Raw genomic sequence first — 19,618 nt, 5'->3', positions numbered from 1 at the left:
TAGGACCACGCAGTTTGAGAGAGTTAGGATCACGCGACTTTGGGGTGCTCCCTTTTGTCATGTGGCTTAGGCAGCAGGAGAGACTTTGCCTGGAAGAAAAGGGATGAAAGGACTCTTGCTGGTGGGCCACGAGAAGGTGCCACACGGCTCTGGATTAATTGGAGAACACGGCAGCAACACAGCTGATGGTGCCAGGAGCCTGAATCATAGACTTCTACTTCTTTCCTGAGATACGGTACCCCAGACTGGGCAAAGGGGAGAAGGAAGGACTCTGTGCGTTTATGGATATTCTAAAGAACTTTAGTCTGTATTACTTCAATAAATAATAATTCCTTTCCTTTTCACCAATCTCTGGCATTCAGAGACGTCTTTCCTCTGGCGGCAGGCAAAGTGAACCTAGTACGGGGAGGAACCCCCAGAGAAAAGGGGAGGGTCCTCGTATGTCATTCACACACACCCCCACGGTCTGTTCTGTAACAACATGACCAGGTTCTAGCCAATGAGACATGTCTGGAAGTAATGTCTAACTTTGGGGTTTTGTTCACAAAGGACAGAGATGTGCCTCGTTTTTCTCCTTACTGCCGCCTGGTGAGCCATCTTGGACCATATAGCCAAGGGCAATGCCTTAGAACAATGGAGCAGCACCAACATGGAAAGAACTAGGGCCCCTGACACGTGGGCACACAACCTGGGCACACAACTTGGCCTGCACTGCCAAGTGAGAACGAAAGAGACTAGCCTACTTTGATTAAGAAACTATTATTGAAGGCATTTGCTAGAGCAGCTGCATCTACATCCTCTGGACTCATAATACAGCCAGGACCAGGTTTCCTCAGGAAGGCCTGGACCACTGGGGCTGCCGAATCCCAGGCTCTCTTATTGTATGAGGACAACGGAGCCGTGACCTCCGCCCCAGGAACCAGTTGTTTTCTTGGAATAACAGGTGGGGAATCTGCTTGGAGGAAGCTGCTAGATTGCCAAGGATGGGAAGGGAAATGAGCACATTTGATACTCCACCAGTGTGGACACCAGTCCACCTGCACTAGTTGTTAAAATACTGAAATACTCCCAGGCCAGATGATAACAAGCCACTGCCCCACCCCAACCCATCCCTCAAATGTCCCGTCCCCTCCCCCACCCCCGCCAGCTATCTTTGCCTCAGATCCAGCAATTAAAGGAGTAAGACCTGGCAAAGGAAGGTCACCAGGACTTGCTTCCTGACCTCTGGACATTGATTCAGCAAGCCATACCACTTGCTCAATGTTTCAAGTATCACCCCTGGCTATAAGGTGCCTGATCTCAACTGTCTGAAGGGAGGTGGAACCCTGAACGCAGTGTGGAGGGCGGTGAGGACGACTTGAGCTCTGAAAGCCGGAGGCTGGTTGTTGAATCCCCCTCCGCCTCCTTTTCTCTTCCTCAAAGCCAGAAACCCCCCGGCCCCCTGAGGCCTGCCCTCGCCCATGCAGAATATCCCACAATCACACCAGATATTATTGCACTCTTTTATTTACATAAAACACAGATAAAGCATTTCAATGTTCATTTAGCAAACTGATCCATTCTTTTTTTTTTTTCTTTTTGGCACAATGAAAGATCACAGATGGACCCCAAGATCAATCAGAAACCCATAAGATTTATCAGTCATTACTGGTCCAGGGGCAGCCACAAGACTCAGACAGACAGACAGACAGCATCGCCACAGTCTGGAAAAAATAAACAAGGTCCACATTCACCTCACAGTAAAAACCTGCTCACCGACAGGCAAGGGTGGGCAGGAGGGGGCAGTTTCTATGCTCCAAAGGGGGCAGTGGGCATTGGGGGCAGGAAGCAGGGTGAGAATGGATATACACCATTCATAAATTAGAGGGAGGCGGCCTTTTTTTTTAACCTCTTACCTTGTAGAAGTTAGACAGGGCCAAAACTACCATTCCCTGACCACTAGCCCATTCAGAGTGCTTCGGAAGTTGTGTGGTTTGGGGTGTCTCCCCTTGTGTGCGCCCGTGTGTGTGCACGCAGGTGAACGTGTGAGTGTGGTGCTTGTAAACATTGTCACCATCCACACAGACACCCAACATCCATGTGTCTGAATGGGGTGGGGTGGGGGCTGTACCCCACTCACTCCCCTTCTGCCCCAGTGATTCCTGTCCAAGACATAGTGCAAATTTCAGAGACAAAAGAGGCAGAAGGAAGTGTGGGGCGGGCAGGACACAAAGACAGTGTGGGAGAGGGAGGGGGAAATAAGGCAACAGTTAAAAACGGTCCATTTTATCAAAACCGACACCATGTGCCCCTCACCCCCACCCGCGGAGCCCTTGTCACAAGAAAGGGCGGAAGTCTCGCTCCTCCACCAGACTGATGGAGGGGTTCTTGAGCTCCTCCTCTGAGGTGGCCATCTTGTAGCCCAGCTGCGCCAGCACCCTCTGGCAGGCGTTCTGGGCGAAGGCCACAATGTCGTAGGAGAGGCGGAAGCGCCATTTCTCGGCTGTGGCCGCCGAGTTGCGCACGGTGCCATATTTGTGCTTGCCCAAGGTGGGGTCGCCCTGCGTGTTGTTCTGGATCCAGCGGGCCACGTGGCTGTCCAAGGGGATGCCCAGGAACCCGTAGATCTCCTCCGTCTTCTTCATGGGGTTCCTGGCCAGGTCCTCGTAGCGCACTAGCATGTACTTGCCTTTGAGCCAGGGGGGCCGCATGAGGCCGGTGGACACGGAGTTGGAGAAGTCCTCGCACACCGTGGTCAGCTGCGTCACATCCAGGTTGTAGGGTTTCCTCCCGGTGCCATACCAGAGCCGCCAGAGCCGGTACGTGTCTCGGAAGGTCTCGCTGCGGGAAGCCAGAATGCCACGGGGGTCTCGCACCAGCTGGATGACCTTGAGGTTTAACCGGGGGTCTTCAACCAGGGCCCGCAGGTCATTAACCTCAGGCACCCTCACTGTCTTGATGGCCACGTGGCTGCGCTCACGACAGGCCTCCGCAGCCACCGTCAAGTTCAGCAGGCCGCACTTGCGCACGCAATCCCCTTCCTCCAGCACCAGGTCCGCGGAGCCCGGAGGGTCGCACACAGGCCGCGAGCACAGCACCCTGCTGGCCCCGCGGCGGAAGATCCTGTCTGTGGTGTGGTTGACGGGCGGCGGCTTGATGTAGTTCTCCAGGAAGTGGAGGTCACAGTCATAGAGGCTCCTCAGCAGGTCACGGCTGGCGCCCAGCATGACCCGCCGATCCGCGGGGCTCTTGCCCTGGGTGAAGCGGGGGATGAGCGTGTTCTGGACGTGGTAGAGGGGCTCAAACAGGTAGAAGACGTCCAGGTGCTGGTTGAAGAGCTGGCCCACGAAGGAGGAGCCGCTGCGCGTGGTGGCCAGGATGAGGATGTGGGTCTTGCGGGAGAGGTTGTAGGTGAAGGTGGGACCTTCCTCACATAGCCGCTCAGCCAGCCCCGCCTCAGCCAGCCCCGGGCAGGTGTGGAAGGACTTGGCAGTGAAGGTGCGGATGGCCGTGTACTGGATGGCGATGGAGGCCAGGGCAAGCAGGAGGACAGCCTTCCAGGAACATTGCATGGCTGGGCACCTTCATGGGGCTGCTTCTCCACCTTTCGAGGTCTGCGGGCAAGAGCGGGCAGCAGTCAGGGGCAGCCGGGCTTGGGCGCCTCACATGAAAGAAGAGTTGGTCTGGGGGTGGGGGTCGGGGGTCCAGGGAAGCATCCCCGGCTCCCTGCCCAGTGCTCGCTCTGGTACCAAAGGCCTGAGCAGCTTCTATACCAGACTTCACCAGTCTCTGGGGGGGCCACCGGGGTCAGAACCAGCCATTCCCTGTGCCCTGTTCTGCAGGGTTGAACCTACAGAGTGCTGCAGGGGCTTTCCTGCAGGAGCTCTGGGTTCCTCAGTGGGGAACAACTGGGCAGGAAACTAACTCCCCTAACCCCCACACCGAGGGAATGCCCAGGTCCTGCCTCCAGCCACTCCCCGGCCACTGCCTGTCACCCAGTGCTGTCCTCTCCTGGGCCCACCTGCATCTTCGTCCACCCGCATGAACTGACCCATGTGGTCATCTTTTCCCCATCCCCTGTTCATCCCCCACCAGGAGGAAGAAGAGTCCACGTCAGCAGCCCTGTGCAGAAATGGCCCTGGCACTCTGTGAGTCACAAGCTGCCAACTTCAGCTCACCCCTGCCCACCGGGCCAGGAGAGGTGGGCAGCTGTGTCAACCACGACATCCCCCGACTTATGGATGCAGTGACCAGCTTACTCCAGATGAAGACTCCTGGAGCCCCTGGGATCCCTAAGAGTCACCTGGCCCAGATCAGAGACAAGTCCAGGGGCTGCTGAGAAGGATCCCTTCCCAAGTCCTGGCGTTCTCCCGGGTTTGCTCCCGGCCACAGGGGGCAGAGGTCCAAGCCATGGAGCAGATGACTCCCACGACAGCAGAGTGAACTGACCCCTCCACCTCAGCCAGTCCTCAAGGGCCTCCACTCTTAGACCCTCAGCCTCTCCTGTCCACAGGGTGAGCTCGGGGACCCACCCTAACCCAGCAATGGCCCCAGAGAACCAGGTGGGACAGAGAGAAGAGGAAAGGAAGGAACAGAAGGAGCACCCCAAGGAAAGCATGGGGGATGAGGAAGGCCCCAGGAGAGCTGTGAAAGCGAAGGGTGTGCCCAGGGTTCAAGGCAAGGAGCCAACCTGAGCATCTGGAAGTCCACCAGGGAAGGCTAGCTCAGCTACTAGGATGCAGGGAGGGATCCACTACTCACCAAAGAGGGGCTGCTCCAAGCTGGGGGAGTCCACCGCCACCAGGTCTCCTGCTCGGCAGCCCTGTGGCCAGCAGACTGCAGGGAGACAGGGAGAGGAGGGGTTCTGAAAAAGAGGTTGGGCTCCAGCACCTCCCTCCCTCCCCCTGCTCTCCTGTGTCCTGGGCCCTGCTGACTGGCCCCCACGGTTGGGTGATGAGGGTCCTGCCTGCTCTCCCATATCTATCACCGACTCGGGGCTCCAAATAACCCAGCCACCATCTCTGATCCCTACATCCAGCCCTCTGAGTCCTGGGCTCCATCCCACCCCCTCCACTAACTTCCCCCACCCACCCACACCCTCCTAACGAGCCCTAGTCCCTCTGCTCCCACCAGAACCCAGTGGGAAAGGAGCTGACAAGCCTGCACCCCCAGCTGACCAAGAGTTGCTGCCCCACATGGGCAAACACCCCAGGGAGGCACCCACACACACCCACCACCCGATGGAACTGAAAAGAAACCCACTGGCCACAAACACCCCCAGGCCTAGCTGGCTCTGTTCATTCAGCCCTAGTGCCCAGACTGGCCCAAACAGCCACGCGCTCAGCCTCCAACAACGGAACAGAGCGCCAGGGTCAATCTCATCCCCAGAAGTGGCCGGCACGCAACCCCTGTTGGTTCCGCATTTTAAGTCAATAGAACGGCATGAGCTTCCCAAATTCAACTTGTTCAGTGACTGCCCAGGAGGGGGTCCGTGGAAATCAGCAAGGGCAGGGGCCTCACCTCACACCTCCAGGTGGAAATGCAGCTCAGTCACAACAGCCCGGATGCTGAGGCCCACGGGAAGGGTGAGCTGGGAAGGGCCACGCCGGAGGGAGAAAGGCTACCTGCAACTCAAAACAAGAGTGGACCAGGGAGCATCCCTGACCTTCACGCTCTCCCGGATTCGAAGTTAAAACACCAAGATCACAGCATTTTTTTGGTTAGCATCTATTGAGACGGCCTAAGTGCTAAGTCCTTCACCTTGGAGTTCACATATTCGCCCCAAGAACTTCAGGTGGAAGTCAGTAGAAGCTCCATCCCACAGGCAGGACGGCAGAGGCAGAGATAAAGCGATCTGCCTGGGCTCGCTTGCCCGGCTTAGCCTGCAACCAGCAGGTTGTCCAGAGCCCACACGCTTCTCCCTCGAAGATTTGACTTTCTGTTCCTCCAACTTACGCATACCTGGCCTTCAAACGTGCTCAATTAATGTCCCCAGCCCATCTGTGATCTGGTGTGAGAGGGACTGGGCATTAGATGGGGGCGGACAGGTGATTGCCGGGACTTAGAGCATATTCTTTCCCTTTGCTGTCCGGTCTCACTGTTCGGTTGGCTCACGGCTGAGGGACGGAATCCACACGCTTTGTGAATAGTCTTCCCCCATCGTGCTATTGGTGTGGCTTCTCTAGGGGTGGGGCAGAGGGGTCCTCATGTCCCGCCCCTGCAGGAATGCCTAGCTGTGCTCACCCAACTCTCAACACCACATTATTCCTTACAAGCCCCTGTGGGAGGCCAGGGTCCTCACTTCCATTGTTCAGATGGAGAAACTGAGCCTCAAAGACTAGGCATACATGTATAAGCAAGTAAGAAGTAGCAGAGACTCAAGTCCCTCTGGGTCGGACTCACGGGCCAGTGCTCTGGCCCCTTCACCATCCGCTTGGGGAGCAGCGCAAAGGCTGGGCTGAGCTGGCAATGGGCTGGCTGAGGCTCTGGGGCCTAGGAGTCCTGTTTTCAGTATAAAACTCCACTTAGCGCCTTTGGAAAGCAGTGCCATGTTACCAAGTGGCAGGGAATAGGTGAAGGGCACAGTCTAGATTCTTGGGAACCTCCAACGTGAAGAGAGAAAAAAACACAACCCTGATCACATCCCATATGACCCCTACTTCACCCCACAGCAGCAGAGGATGCTGGGGTAGAAGAGGTACCCAGAGAGAACACCCTCTCTACTTTCAATTTCATTCCCCTGCAGAGTGCAGGCCTGCCCTGCCTGAGTAACCCGAGACAAACACCAACACCTTGGAAGAACAGGTAGGGAACACCATCAATAATAGTGCTAGCTAATATTTCAGGGCCTTATACTTCAGTTGCAAGGCCATTTCATCTGTTTGTACTCGATTTGTCTTTTTCCACATCTGTCAGCTACCCAGCATGAGACAGGCACTGTGGGTAAAGCAGCACAACGAAAGGAGAGCGCTTCCTGGGCATTCACGACGTTTCTCCCGGGCACATGCTCCCTTCACAGGCATCGGCTCGTCTTGCCCTCCTGCCAGCCGCATAAGACTGATGCCATCATATCCCCATTTTACAGATAAGGAAGCTGAGGCTCTGCAAGGTTCGATAAATTTCCCAAGGTCACACCTCTAGTAAGGGGCAGGGCCAGGATTCCAGTCCAATCACTGTGCTCTGGAGTCTAATCCTCCCCCCGAACCCTCCTCCCTGATCCCTATTCCACTCACAGTCCTCCCCATTTGATCCTCATCAAGACAGGAAACAGAACCCTTAAAGAGAGTTCATTTAACTATGGGATTCTGGTCCTAAAAACAGAATAAAGAGGAGCATGCTGCAGGGAGGGGACCATTTCAGTTTCTTCCCTCCACTGTCCCTCCTCACCCCCACCCAGAGAAACTTAAGGCAGGATTGGAAGCTGCTGCCTTGGCCAATGAATCAGAAGTCACTGAAGCATCTCAATGTTTGTAAATCTCTAGGAAAGTGGGACTCAGATTCATAAGGTGCAGCTTGGGTATCAAGGAGGGGGATGTGTTCAAGAGCCCAGTTGCCAGCCATCCCCTTCCCCCCAGAAGGGCAAAGCCGGGGCATGGGAACAGGAAGATGGAGGATGTCAGGTCCTCCCAGAAATGTCCCTGCTGTCTTGCCAGACTGACAGAGCAGGGCCCAGGGCTGGCCAAGCCTTCTTGGCATGCTAGATGCGTGTGCCCTGAAAACCAGAGGCCCTGGGGCCAGGTCCCATTGTTCCCAGGGGAGCTTTGGTCACTGCAAGGGACTCCTCAACACCCTCGACCTCCAAGCTAGACTGTGAATCCCAGGTCCCGTCCCTGAGCTTCGAGCATCCTCTGGCAATGGCTTCTCTCCACCTCTGGTTAGTCAAAAGCCAGGCAAATCTGAGGCCCAGAATCTGTAACTTCTGTTGGAAGGAGTTGGTGAACTCCCACTCGCAACAGGAAGCTCAGATTTCAGTGTCTGCCACATTGATACTAAGGCACAGAGCACCGCATGGGGCAGGTGGACGGGACACCTCTACGTTGGAGAACTGTAACTCAGAGCTGAGAGCTCAAGCCATGGAACCCTGCCCACCTAGATGTCACTTAGCAGGTGTGGGGGCCTGGGTGACTCACTGTCCCTGTGCCTCAGTTTCCCCACATGTAAAGTGGGTATATCATAGAATTGAAGGACTTAAAGCATTTAGTCAATGCCAGGCCTAGAATAGGCCACAGCCTCATGCTTGGGACATGGGTTCTGACACCAGCCCCCTGGATGGCCAGATTTCTTAATCTCTCTCGGCCTCTGTTCTCTGCCCTGAAAAGCGGAGATAATTTTAACAAGGCTGTTGTGAAGACTAATGCGTTAATAGAGTCCAGCACAGAGTAGGTATTCCATGAATGTAACCTACTGCTACCGTATTAAATGTATTATTTGCTCTTTTGTCTTGGGGAGATGCCCCAAAACAAATCACCCCCAGCTCTGGCACACACTCTCTCTCACCATTGTGCCCGGACCCCTGCCAGACAGGCCCCTGCCCACTGCCCCTTCTTCGCTGGCTCCTCTCCCAGGCAGCAAACTTTCTCATGCTGAGCTACCACAGTGGTTTTCCTGCTTCCCTCTAGTGGCCATATCCTGTAGAGCAGCCTCTTAGCCCTGCAGTCTTTGCTGTGTTCAGAATTCCTGGCTGGTCTGCGCCTGCTTAGTGTGAAGATGCAGCCAACGGGAGGTAATGTTGCAGGACGCAGTGAGGTGTGATGATTACACGCCCACCCTGGCTGTGGCCTCTGCTCTGTGCACCTCCTCTTCCTTATCCACACACAGAGAGGCAAGCAGCAACAGGCCACCAAACCTCATCCCGAGGGCTTCTCCCTGGTCTCATTCTGCTCTGGCAGGAGAAGGAACACTGAACTGAACGTCACAGGCAGGAGCAACCCACAGCCTCTGCCTTTCCCTGGCTTGGTGATCTTGGACTCACCCCATGGGTTCTGTGCCTTGGTTCTTCCACGGATCCAGCAACCCTAAGGGCCTCCCAGGTCTGATCACAGGGGGTTTCTGAGCCCAGGAAGGCCCCATACTCCACTCTCAGAGTCAGAGCCCCTCTCTCTGAAGGCAGGGACCCTTCTTTGGGAGTGGGAAGGCCCCAGTCATCTTCCAAGAAGATACCAGGGATGGGCAGAGCACTCTGCCCCCGACCTCAGCCTGATCCATGGCTGGCCCAGTCGAGCCCAAGAAACAAGGGGCTGTGCCCTCTGCTCAGTCAGCACCGCCTGCCCTCAACCTCGTGACTCCCCCTCTATGAAATCGCAGGCAACCCAGAGCTGTGACTCGGCCTTTTCTGGGCCACAGACCCCTTGGAGAGACACAATCCCTCCTCCCAGAAAGATCCCTTTGTGCCCACAATTTTACACACACAATTGGAGAGGTTAAGCCTCTAGGGGAAAGAAGGGGCACCCATGGGTGGACTTTTGGAGGTCCAGGAACCTACTAGTAGCACTCTCCCAACCCCAGGATTTTCTTTGCAGCTAACGCTATCAAAGAAGGTTCCGCAGACATCACCCATGATTCATTATTAACTAAGAAAAGCTAGGGCCAGAAAACACGTGTGCGATAGTATACTGCCATCTCAGACTTTTGAACAGGAATGTGTGTGTGTGTGTGTGTGTGTGTGTGTGTATATACATAAACAACCACTGAAAGAACTTGTGCTGAACCCGTAACTGTAGAAGCCCCAGCAGGGGAGCTAGGAGATGGGGATGCAAGGAAGGCACAGTTTACACAGAGCTTTTTGGTTCAGTTTGAATTTATTAACTTTTGGGGACAGAGTGAAGCCACCCATGCAAGAACTGGAAGACTAACTACAGGGTGGGGCCCCCAAAATCAGCACTGGCACTTCCCTGTGCCAACTATTCTGCCCCCAGGGCACTGCCAGCCAGCTTTCTCCTCCCCCATTTCCAAGGCACCAGGGTCAAAGTCACTACCTTCCCTCCAGAATGGGGGGCTCTGTCTGCTCAGGCAGGCCCCTAAGGACAGCAGTCAGCTGGGGCTGCTGAAAAAGAGCGAGACCTCAAAGGGGATCCGGGGCTGTGGGGGGGGGGGGCAGCGGAGGCCTGCATTGGGGAAATGACTGCTCTCCCAACTTTTTCTCCCCAAAAACAGTTTGTGAAGTTCTAGGGACCTAGGAAGAGCAAAGAAAAAAAGACCCTGAATATCATATTTCTAACAAGACCCAGGAGACAGTCTGGAGGGGCCCCAAGGCTCTGGGGTCCCAGGAACTGGAGCAAGGGGCAGGGCAAACTGGACAGGGAGGGAGGAGTTGGCAAACAGGCCTCTAGGATGGAGACTGCAGAAAGGAAATGCTTAATCCCTACATCTGCAGTGGCCAGCACTAATCCACCATAGATGTTTGTTTAGTTCAGGCTAAAACACATAAAACAGCAAGGTTTTTCCCTTCCTAAGGAAAATGTGGTAATGAAATGAGGCAGGCAGAAAACATGGACGTGAAAGTCTGAAAAAACTAGAAGCCAGGTCAGTATACAAGCACCAAGCCACTTCTGGGCTACGCATATAAGTCAGAGCTACCTGGCAGCCAGTGGGAAAAGGGAAATATTTCATTTATGTGTTTTGTAGGATCCATAAGATGAAGATTAAAGCATCTGCTCAAGAGATACCCAGCTACTTCTAATATTGACTTCAGCACCAGACTTCTCCTGAGGGGTTTCCTAGAGAGCCCTGGGGCTGTATCCTAGAACATCCTTCAAGGTGAGCGGTATGCCAATGCAACCTTGCCAGGGGAGGCAATCTGATGGTGTCCAAACTTAGCCTCCGTGGTCCAGGATGGCCCAAGGAGAGACTGGAGGCACTTTCAGTGGATTTCCCTTTGGGGTCCTGCTGCTCAGCCTGAAACACCATGAGGTCTGTGGACCTGCTCCCAGAATCTGCACCAACACAAACATGGTGTTTCTATACAGTAATCTCTAGAGACCCGGGCCCTGCGGCCTATGCACAGACCCCACGGGCAGAACTAACACACCCTTCAGTCACCTCCAGTGGGGGCGAGCGCTCACAGTCCTGGCTCCAAAGACAGGCGCACACAGAACGACTGATGCGCTGATTTCCCATCAGCAGCAGAGCCCCTCAGCTGCCTCACAGGAGCTCTCGTGTCTCCGGAGCAGGTTGCTCCAGGGTCCGTACGTGATGGCTCTGGGGACCCCCGTGGGTGTCTAAGCCTCCATGAGAATCACCCACAGGCATGTGAAGAGGCAGACAAGGTGCCGGCTGGGCACCCTCTGTGGAGCTGGCTAGGCCTGGACTGGACTCCCGCTGCTGCTGCTGCTTTACAGCTCGGAGACCTGACCAGGACACTTACCCGTCACAGGCCTCAGTGGTCCTTATCTATGAAATGAGAAGGACAGTCACAGAACCTTTCAAGTATCTGGGCTGTGAGACAGAAGGCTGGTGACTGCCAACAGCGTGGCACAGTGCTGGGCACACAGCAGTCCCCGTGAGGTAGGAACCCCGAGCGTGATTTCCAGGGGCTGCTCTAATCCATAAGCAGGAAGTAGTGGCCTGGAAATGTTTAAGGAAGTTAAAACAGATGCTGCAGGCTCCTCCACGGGAGCCCCCACAGCCTGTGTGATTGGAGACCCTTGTTGTTTGGGTGGCAGAGACCACAGCATGGTCCCGCCCCACCCCGCAGCCAGTCGGCAGGGTCCCAGTGGCCCAACGGAGGAAAGCTCTCCCATGCAGTGGGGAGAGTGACTGACCTCCTGGCTCAAGGCCCCAGTGTGCCCGGCACCTCTGGGGGGGATGAGTCAGAACGGCCCAGTTCCCTCAGGCGGTCCTACAGCCTGGCCTGTGGTAGGCGGATCGGACACTGGGCGGAAGGCCCGGTTTCCTGTCCTCCCTTCCCTCTCCAGCAGCCACAGTCAGAGTCAGAATAGTCCTGAGGCCCCACCCCCTGGACACTGGGGCTTGGGCCCATCCTCCCATCTTCAAGGATGGGAAACCACCAAGAGCAGCTCGAGCACAGGCAGCTGCTGCCAGAGGAGTCAGGAGCAGGGGCCGTCTGTCCCTGGATCCCAGAGTTTCCAGGCTTTGAAGCGCTTGCATAAGGCCCAGCTGGCCTCTGGGGACCAGGGAGGACTGGGCATGGGGGAGGCTCACCTGACCCTTGGGGCCCTAACCCGGGGTACAGGAAGCTATGGGAGCAGATACCCAGAAACTATCAGGGTCCTGGCTCCCATGAAGCAAGCCCTTACCTCAGGTAGCAGTGCCACCTTTCACAGAGGAGGGGCAGTGGGGCCCAGGCAAGTGAGGGGGCTCGTGCAAACTCAAGCAGCTAGTCCGTGGTATGACCAGGATTCCAGCTCAGCTCCAAGCGCTGTCCCTGGCCCTAACCACAAAGCTAAGCCCCCACACCACATCCAAGAGCAAGAGCATCACCCAGCACCTGGAGACCAGAGGGGAAGGGCAGGAAGTGCAGGGCCAATGTCACCACCAGGGTCCCAAGACACACCAATGCAAACATTCCTGGTACATCATGGCACATGATAGGCAGTAGCCAAAACACACTCTGCTCCCCAGCCGTGGGCTCCAGGTCTGGCTAAGAAAGTCAAGGGAGGAGTGGGCGGTTTCATCGCCAAGGATGCCAAGAAGGCTCAAACCCTTTGCAGCCAAGAGGACACCAAAAGATGTCTGCAGTGGGGCACAGGGTTTGCGCTCAAGACCCGGAGTAGCCTCCTGCTCCCTAAGCTCAGAACTTATCACCAGCCCACAGCAGGTCACAAGGGTGCCAGCACAGCTCAACCTGTCACTCCTGTGTCTCCTGGGCAAGAATCGTTAGGGAGAGCTACCCACTGGTAACATGAAACTCGATGAGCATCTCTGCCCCTGCATCAACAGCGGCAGCAGAAGTAGACACAGTGGCAGCTGCTCAGTGGGGACCCACTTGCCAGGTGGGGGAACAAGGCTCACAGAGGCTAAAGGACTTGCTCCCACGGCCAGGAAGTGGCAGGGTGGGGACTGAATTCAGACTCTGGGGTGCTGTGTGTGACCTGCACGTGCAGCAAAGTCCTCACCTCACCAAGGCTCTCCCTCCAGGTTTCCCTTCCTTCCCCTTTGGACCTCCTAATACCCTTGGATCTGAACCACTCCAAGTAGCTCCTCTGATCCTATATACACCCGTAAGTGCTTAGAAGATAGCAGAGCATGAAACCCAGACCTTGGGTCCCAACTAGCCTAGCCCTCTCTGAGCCCCACCCAGGTGGCCAGGGAGGGGAGAGCATGCCCACCTCCCAGGGCAGGTAAGGGGCTTAAATGAGATCTCTTTGCCTGCAATGCTCTTAGCATGCTGCCTGGTATACAGCAATCACTCGGTTAGGGATACCTTCGATCGCTGGCATCATACTTGTCTGTCTATCATCTGCCTGCAGAAGAAAGCACCAGGCCCTCCCTCCACCCATCCACCCCCACCTCTGATGCCCAGCCTGGGGCCCCCAGCGCACAGCAGGAACTCAGTAGGCGCTAAACCACTCTCTGTCCCCAGCAGAGATCCTGAGTAAAGAAGGGCTGTGCCCTGACCCCCGTCCCCAAGAAGGAGACGAGCACCCCAACAATTCCCAGCCCACAGCCTTCCAGCTCTAATCAAGGAGCAAACACAACGAGGGGCTCTCTAAACATTTAGAAAGCGCGGGAACTCTGTGTCCCACGTGGTACCGTGGGGATTTATAAAGAACAAATCATGCCTGACAAACTTGATAGCTTTTTTGATAGAATTACAAGACTGGTAGATGAAGGAAATGCAGGCAGGGTAATATATCTTGATTTTTAGCAAAGCATTTGATACAGCGCCTCGAGTAATCTTACAAAATTAATTCAAACAGACTTGGCTCTAAGCAATTGCCATGTGGCCAAAAGCAGGAGGGGGCAGGTCCCAAGGGTCCCAGGTGGAGGAGGAAGCCCAGGGTGAAGGGGCTGAGGGACAGAGTCTGGGAGTGGGGGCAGGGCTGCCAAGACCCAGCGCTGGGTCAGACCTTACCTAACGTCTTCATTAATGATCCTGGGAGAGGGAGTAAACAGTCCGTTAATGAAATTTGCAGAGGATATTAAATTGGAAGGTGTTGTGAACACCAATGAGGACAGCAAAACAGTCCAGAGAGACCCGGGGGGTGGGGGGGCAGGGAAGAGCCTTGGCAGGAAACTGAGAGCATGGGGGGAGCGGGGTGGGGGGGTACTGGCCAGCAACTGGGGCTACCTGGAGAGCCAGGGAAGAGGGAAGGGCATCCCAGGGCTTGCAAGGAGCTGGGAGCGGCCACAGCTAGCTTGGGTTCTGGCCAAAGAGGCAACCCCAGGCATCTCAGTCTTCCTATCTGTAAAGTAGAGGGGCTGGCAGGAAGGACGTCTTGCAGCTGTAAGCACTGGCAGGGATGGGAGCCCGGAGCAGAAGCCCACCTTGTGGGAGGACTGGAGAGGAACAGTGCACAAAGAGGAGGGGCTGTCTGCAGGCAGGGAGGGGATGGCAACCATGGAGAGGGCTGGTGAGGGAGACTCTGGGGGGCCATCACTAGCACCCAGAATGGCCCCAAGTCACTGCTCAGAGGCAGTGCTGCTGGGGTGAGCAGCAGTGGGCAGGCCCCTCTCCCAGGCGCTGGTGGAACTGCCCACGGCACCTTTTCCCTTACCCTCCCACCCAACCCACCATTGCGGGCGCTCACCGGGGGCCTTCCGCCTGAGTGCCCCCTTCAAGTCCGGCTGGAGCCCTAGCTTGGCCCCGGATTTTACTATGTTTCCCTCTCCCCTACCACCGCTGAGCTACACTAAGTCCCCTGAACAAGTATGTTCAGGCCCTGAGCCCATCCTGACCTGTAGGGTAGGCTAGGAGCACTTAAGAGAAAGAGGTTTAACCCAGGCAGGGGAGAATAAGGGGAGGGGGGGGGAGGTGCGGGAAAGGCCAGGGTCTGTTATCTTTCTGGAGAGTTACTAATCCCTCTTGGGCAGATCATGAAGAGGGAAATGCCTCTCCAGCCAGGCGAACTAGCCTCTCCTGGTTTAGGGAGAGTCACCCCAATCCCGTCTCTCTGACTTTAGAGCTGGGACCTCTCCTGTCCCTCTCCCTCTCATCCGATACTGAGCAAGCTAAGGCAAAAAGCTGCCCGTTTATCTGGACTTGGGTTTGTTCCCACAAGGCTCCCTGACCAGTGGGGTCTCAACAGGAGCCAGGGCTCCCTAGCATGGTGCCAGGCCCCCGCAACCTAAATAAATGCTCCGTGGGAGGGAGAAACGGATGGCTGGTTCCCAGTTGGGGGTGTACCGGGGCTGCGGCCAGGCAGCTCTGCCAGAGCAGGGGGCCAGCCCTGCCAGATGTCAAGGCCACCTATCAGGACACAGAGGATGGATCCAAGGGACTATGCTGGGGGAGTTTCTTCCAACCTCCTGAATTAGTAATAATGACACTGATTGAACATTTACTATGGCTTCGTTCAGAGTGTGTTCCTCAGATTAACACATTTGACCTTCACAACAGCCCTATGAGGTAGGTCCTCTTATTTTCTCCACTTCACAGAGGGGGAAACTGAGACATAGAATAGCAGCCAGGAGCCTTGGCACCTAGCCAGAAGGCCCACGGGAGAAGCAACAGCCTGCCAAGTGCTACTGTGGGAGATAAGCAGCTCCTGATGGGGGACGCCAGTGGGTGGGAAGAGGCAGCCCCTCCTATGGCGCCCCCAGAGCCTTGCCCAGCCTCTCCCTGTCCCCTTGACGGGAGTGGGTCCAACTCCTGCCACACTTGTGGAGCCTGATTTTACTATGTTTCCCTCTCCCCTACCACCGCTGAGCTACACTAAGTCCTCTGAACAAGTCTGTTTCCATGGAAACCATACAGTGACTCAGGGCTTCGGGACCTTCTCTGAACCAGATTATGAATATCAAATGCTCCGTCCCCGCACCAATGCAGAGTGAGTTGGAAAAGTAGAGACACAGTGGGCAAGAGAGGAAGACAGGGAAGTGAGCAAGGAGAAGGCGGGGGTGGGAGGCAGGGCACAAGCCTGGCCCCCCCAGTGAGAACCTGACATCTGGGTCCCCTGCAGACTCAGCGGAGCACAGATATACAGCTCCGTGTGCGCAGAGCCAGCACACACACGGCCCAACATCAGTACCAGCCTTCCCAAGGAGCTAGGGTCCTGGGGCGGGGGTGAGGGGCAGGGAAGCATGGGAGCTCGACATTTCTCCTAGTGGGGACCTCGCATGGCAGAGGAAGCTGAGGGGCCAGGGAGGAGGGAAGGGGTCCACAGGAGGAGTCTGCCTTCAGATGCCAAGGAGGAAACCCCTGGCCAAAATCATTGCAATGTTCAGGAAAGAGGGAAATTTGGATTTTCAAGGGGAAATATGCTTCTGCATGGAGATGAGGAGGCTGAGTGTTAGCCTATGTGTCCCGAGGAAGCATTGGTCATAATTTCAAAGCACCCCCCTCCAGCTTCAGGGATGGGAGGATCATTAGCAGAGACTTCCTCTCACTTGCCCCCCACCCTGGCCTGGCCAATGGCCATTCACCTGCTCCGATTGGGACAACAGCAGAGAAATGAAAGTTTGCAGTGCCAGACTCCTGGTCTCCCACAGGGGATTAAAGCCCCCAAATCCTCCCCCTCCTTTCGCCAGCAGCTCCCTGAAGACCCAGGAGGGAGGGAAGAGAAGAGGTTGGAGGCTTGATACCTCCCCGGTGAATCCAGTGTGTGAGTCACAGTGGTGAGAGCCCGTGGAAAAAGAAACAGGGTCACACCAATGCCTGCCAGTGTCCCCAGCTGCTGGGGACTGGAGTCAGAAACTGCCTGCCCAGGTAAACTCTCTGCCTGAGGCATCTGGCCCCACCTTGTGGTATTGAGCAACCCCTGAAGGCAGGAAACTGGTACCTCGGCCCCCACCTGCTTGCCTCTTACACGACCGGTGCCTCTGGCTTGCCAAAGCTGCTACCTTCCTGGCCAGGGTGCCCACCTCCTGTCCCCAGTCCTAGGTCCACTCCGCTCCCCACCCTTAACAGCCCTCAGAAAGATGCTGGGCTCAAACTCCTGCTTTCGCCTCTGTGTCAACAGTACCCATCCTCTGGTACCTGGAATCCCCAACTGCCCTTCTTAGGAGTCTCCCGCTTAGGAGCCGTGTGTAAGTCCATGGAAGAAAACCGGCACCAGGGGTGAGGAACCTAATCCCGGGAGAGGGCAGGCCCTGGATGGGGAGAGGGGCACCCTACAGCATCGCAAATCAGGGCACCAAGATGCCACCCTAGGAGGACCCTAAAGTCTCACCATTTAGCCCCTGGCTTACCAGCCAGGGCTATTCAGGGTTGTTACTGTGAAAGCAGGCAGTAGGTTCCCAGAGCCTGGGAAGAGGTGCTCCCGGTGTTCTACCCAAAGAAAAGCGGGAGGCTGGCTCTGGCTTCCCGCGGAGGGCTCTGCACCAGCCAGGGGCCCGGGCCCCACGGGGATCCAGCCAGCTCATCGCAAAGTGGACGTGCGGGTTCGGTTGGAAGCCGGGACTGGGAGCAGCACGCCGGGGTGGGGAAAAGTGGGGGCAGCCCCCTGTCTCTAAGTGCAGCCCTGGTTTGGAAAGTTGGTGCAGGTGTGGGGACCTAAGGTTCTCGAGGCGACTCAGCAGAGCCAGGAGAGGTGTGGGACAGCGAGCCTGGGCAGCCCCCGAGTCTCCGCAGCGGTGGGGAGTAGGGCGCCTCAGGGACGCAGCGCGTCTCAAGTTTTGCTGCCCTCCCTGAATGGGGGCAGGGAGGGCTGGGGTGATCGCAGCGCTCACCCGCCACTAGCCCAGGGAGCCCTGTCCTGCGCGCAACACGCTGCTGTCCACCCCGGCCCCACACCTTCAGTAGCGACTGTCCCCCATCGTAGGGGCGTCTCCCACCCCGCCCGCGCCCCTCCCGACTGCTGCAGCGAGTGTCCGCTCCCGCCCGCCCCAGGCCAGTGGGGCCCCGCCAATACCTGGTCGGGGGCGCACCGGGAGCCGCTGCAGCACCCCGCGCCGGCTCCATCCTCGGGTCTGGAGTCAGGCTTGCTCGGGCTCAGCGGGCAACGGTGGCGGCGGCATATTGCGCCTCCCGCGCCCTTCTCTTTGGCCTCCCTCCTCCGCCGCCGCCTCCGCACGCCCCTCACGGGCCCCTCTTCATGGCCCGGGGACGCGATCCAGGGCGGCTCTGCAAGCGGAGAGCTTTCTGCGGGGCAGGGCGCGGGACCCGGGACCGAGGGGCGCCAGGCCAGCGGCCGGAACCCAGAGCGCTGCAGCCCGGGCACCGGAGAAGAGCAGCAGCCGCGGGCGCCGGACCCTCACCAAGCGCCCTGCGCCCCGAGCCCAGAGCGGCAGCGGTGGCTACAGCACCAAGCGAGCCCCGGGTGCTGCGGTCTCGGCTCCACCCCCCAAAGCCGCCCGCCCCTCGGCGGCTGCCCGCCCCCTGCTCTTCCCCACCCAGCCAGCGCCGCCCTGCCTAGCCGGCTCCCGCCTTTCCCCGCCTCCCCGGTCCAGCGTTGCCCCAGCCACCACGCTGCGGACACCCTTCGGCCGGCAGGCCGGCTCCAGCACCAGCCTCCACCCACCCCGAGGAGAGCCACACCCACACCCTGGGTTTTGGAAGGCCGGCGAGCGAAGATGCAGACTGCCCACTGGCACCTTTTCCCTTACCCTCCCACCCATCCTCCACCATGGGCGCTCACCAAGGGCCTTCCGCCTGAGTGCCCCCTTCAAGTCTGGCTGGAGCCCCAGCCTGGCCCGTGGCCCAGCTGTCCTCTACCTCTTCCCCATCCAGGGCAACCGAGGGACTCCAGAACCCAGAACAAGAGCCAACCACCTTTCGGTGTCAATGCCCCAACACACACCCTGAGCCCATCCCCCACCCCTTTACTTCTCAGGTGTGGAAATGAATCCAGTTGTGCCTCTTGGGCAGGGTCAAGGAGGGGCTTAGGGGGTGTTAGAGTGGATTTGCTGGCACACGGCCTTCCAGGCCAGTCCTGCACGACACCAGTCCCCTTCCTACGGGACTGCTGCTGCCTTGCTGGGACCCTGGAGCCACTGCTGTGCTTACGCAGGGAGACCTGGGCACCTCAAGTCCTTCATTCTTTGCGTAAATATTGACTGGGCATCTCCCACAGACCAGGTCTGCATGGGCACTAGGGACTCGTTGGTGACAAGACAAACAGACTCCTGGCCTCCCGGAGTGGAGTGGAGAAGCTCAGTAAACAGGCGGAGAGCACAGTGTGATCAGTGGCCCCTGGGCCGGAGAAGACACAGCGAGTCCCGGCTCTGCCACTACACCTCTGACTGTGCCGGGCTGGCCACCTTAAAGGCTTGTTTCCTTATCTGGAAGATGGGGATACTGGTCCTCAGCTCATGGGGCTCCTGTAAAACACCAGATGGAGAAGCGCACGTAGAGCACTCAGCACGGTGTCTGGCTCACGGGGCAGGGCTGAAACTGTTACTGGCTGGTTGGTATTCAGGGTAGCCAGAGCAAACATTCACTCGCTCACCCAGAGGAAAATGTGGCCTCTGTGCTCCCGGGGAGGACTGGGGACTCGGACCATCAAGTCTCTCTGTATACCCAGAACCAGATGGCATCAAGGACCCTGCCTCCAGGGTCCCACCAGACCAAATGGTGGTGTAT

General features: G+C 57.1%; 1 protein-coding gene across 2 annotated transcripts; it reads right to left on the bottom strand.

Annotated features, from left to right (window-relative positions):
* Window positions 1-1,489: 1,489 nt before the first annotated feature.
* On the bottom strand, window positions 1,490-18,369 carry CHST1 (carbohydrate sulfotransferase 1). 2 transcript variants are annotated; one of them, XM_045194316.2, is made up of 4 exons: window positions 17,949-18,369; window positions 5,500-5,609; window positions 4,741-4,815; window positions 1,490-3,593 (listed from the first exon to the last, which is right to left on the bottom strand). In XM_045194316.2, exon 4 carries the CDS (start codon window positions 3,549-3,551, stop codon window positions 2,316-2,318), a length of 1,236 nt encoding a protein of 411 aa, XP_045050251.2. In that variant the 5' UTR covers window positions 3,552-3,593; window positions 4,741-4,815; window positions 5,500-5,609; window positions 17,949-18,369; the 3' UTR covers window positions 1,490-2,315. The 2 variants fall into 2 exon arrangements, with proteins under 2 accessions (XP_045050251.2, XP_024414824.2); XM_024559056.3 differs by having other exon boundaries at window positions 5,500-5,603.
* Between the last annotated feature and the right edge of the window lie 1,249 nt (window positions 18,370-19,618).

Source organism: Desmodus rotundus, chromosome 5, assembly GCF_022682495.2.
Source record: "Desmodus rotundus isolate HL8 chromosome 5, HLdesRot8A.1, whole genome shotgun sequence".
NCBI lineage: Eukaryota > Metazoa > Chordata > Mammalia > Chiroptera > Phyllostomidae > Desmodus > Desmodus rotundus.
The sequence above is the reverse complement of the archived record's forward strand: the minus strand, read 5'-3'. Positions and strand labels throughout refer to the sequence as shown.

Coding starts and splice junctions, on each gene's coding strand:
- CHST1 (XM_045194316.2), bottom strand. CDS start 3,551: ATGCAATGTTCCTGGAAGGCTGTCCTCCTGCTTGCCCTGGCCTCCATC.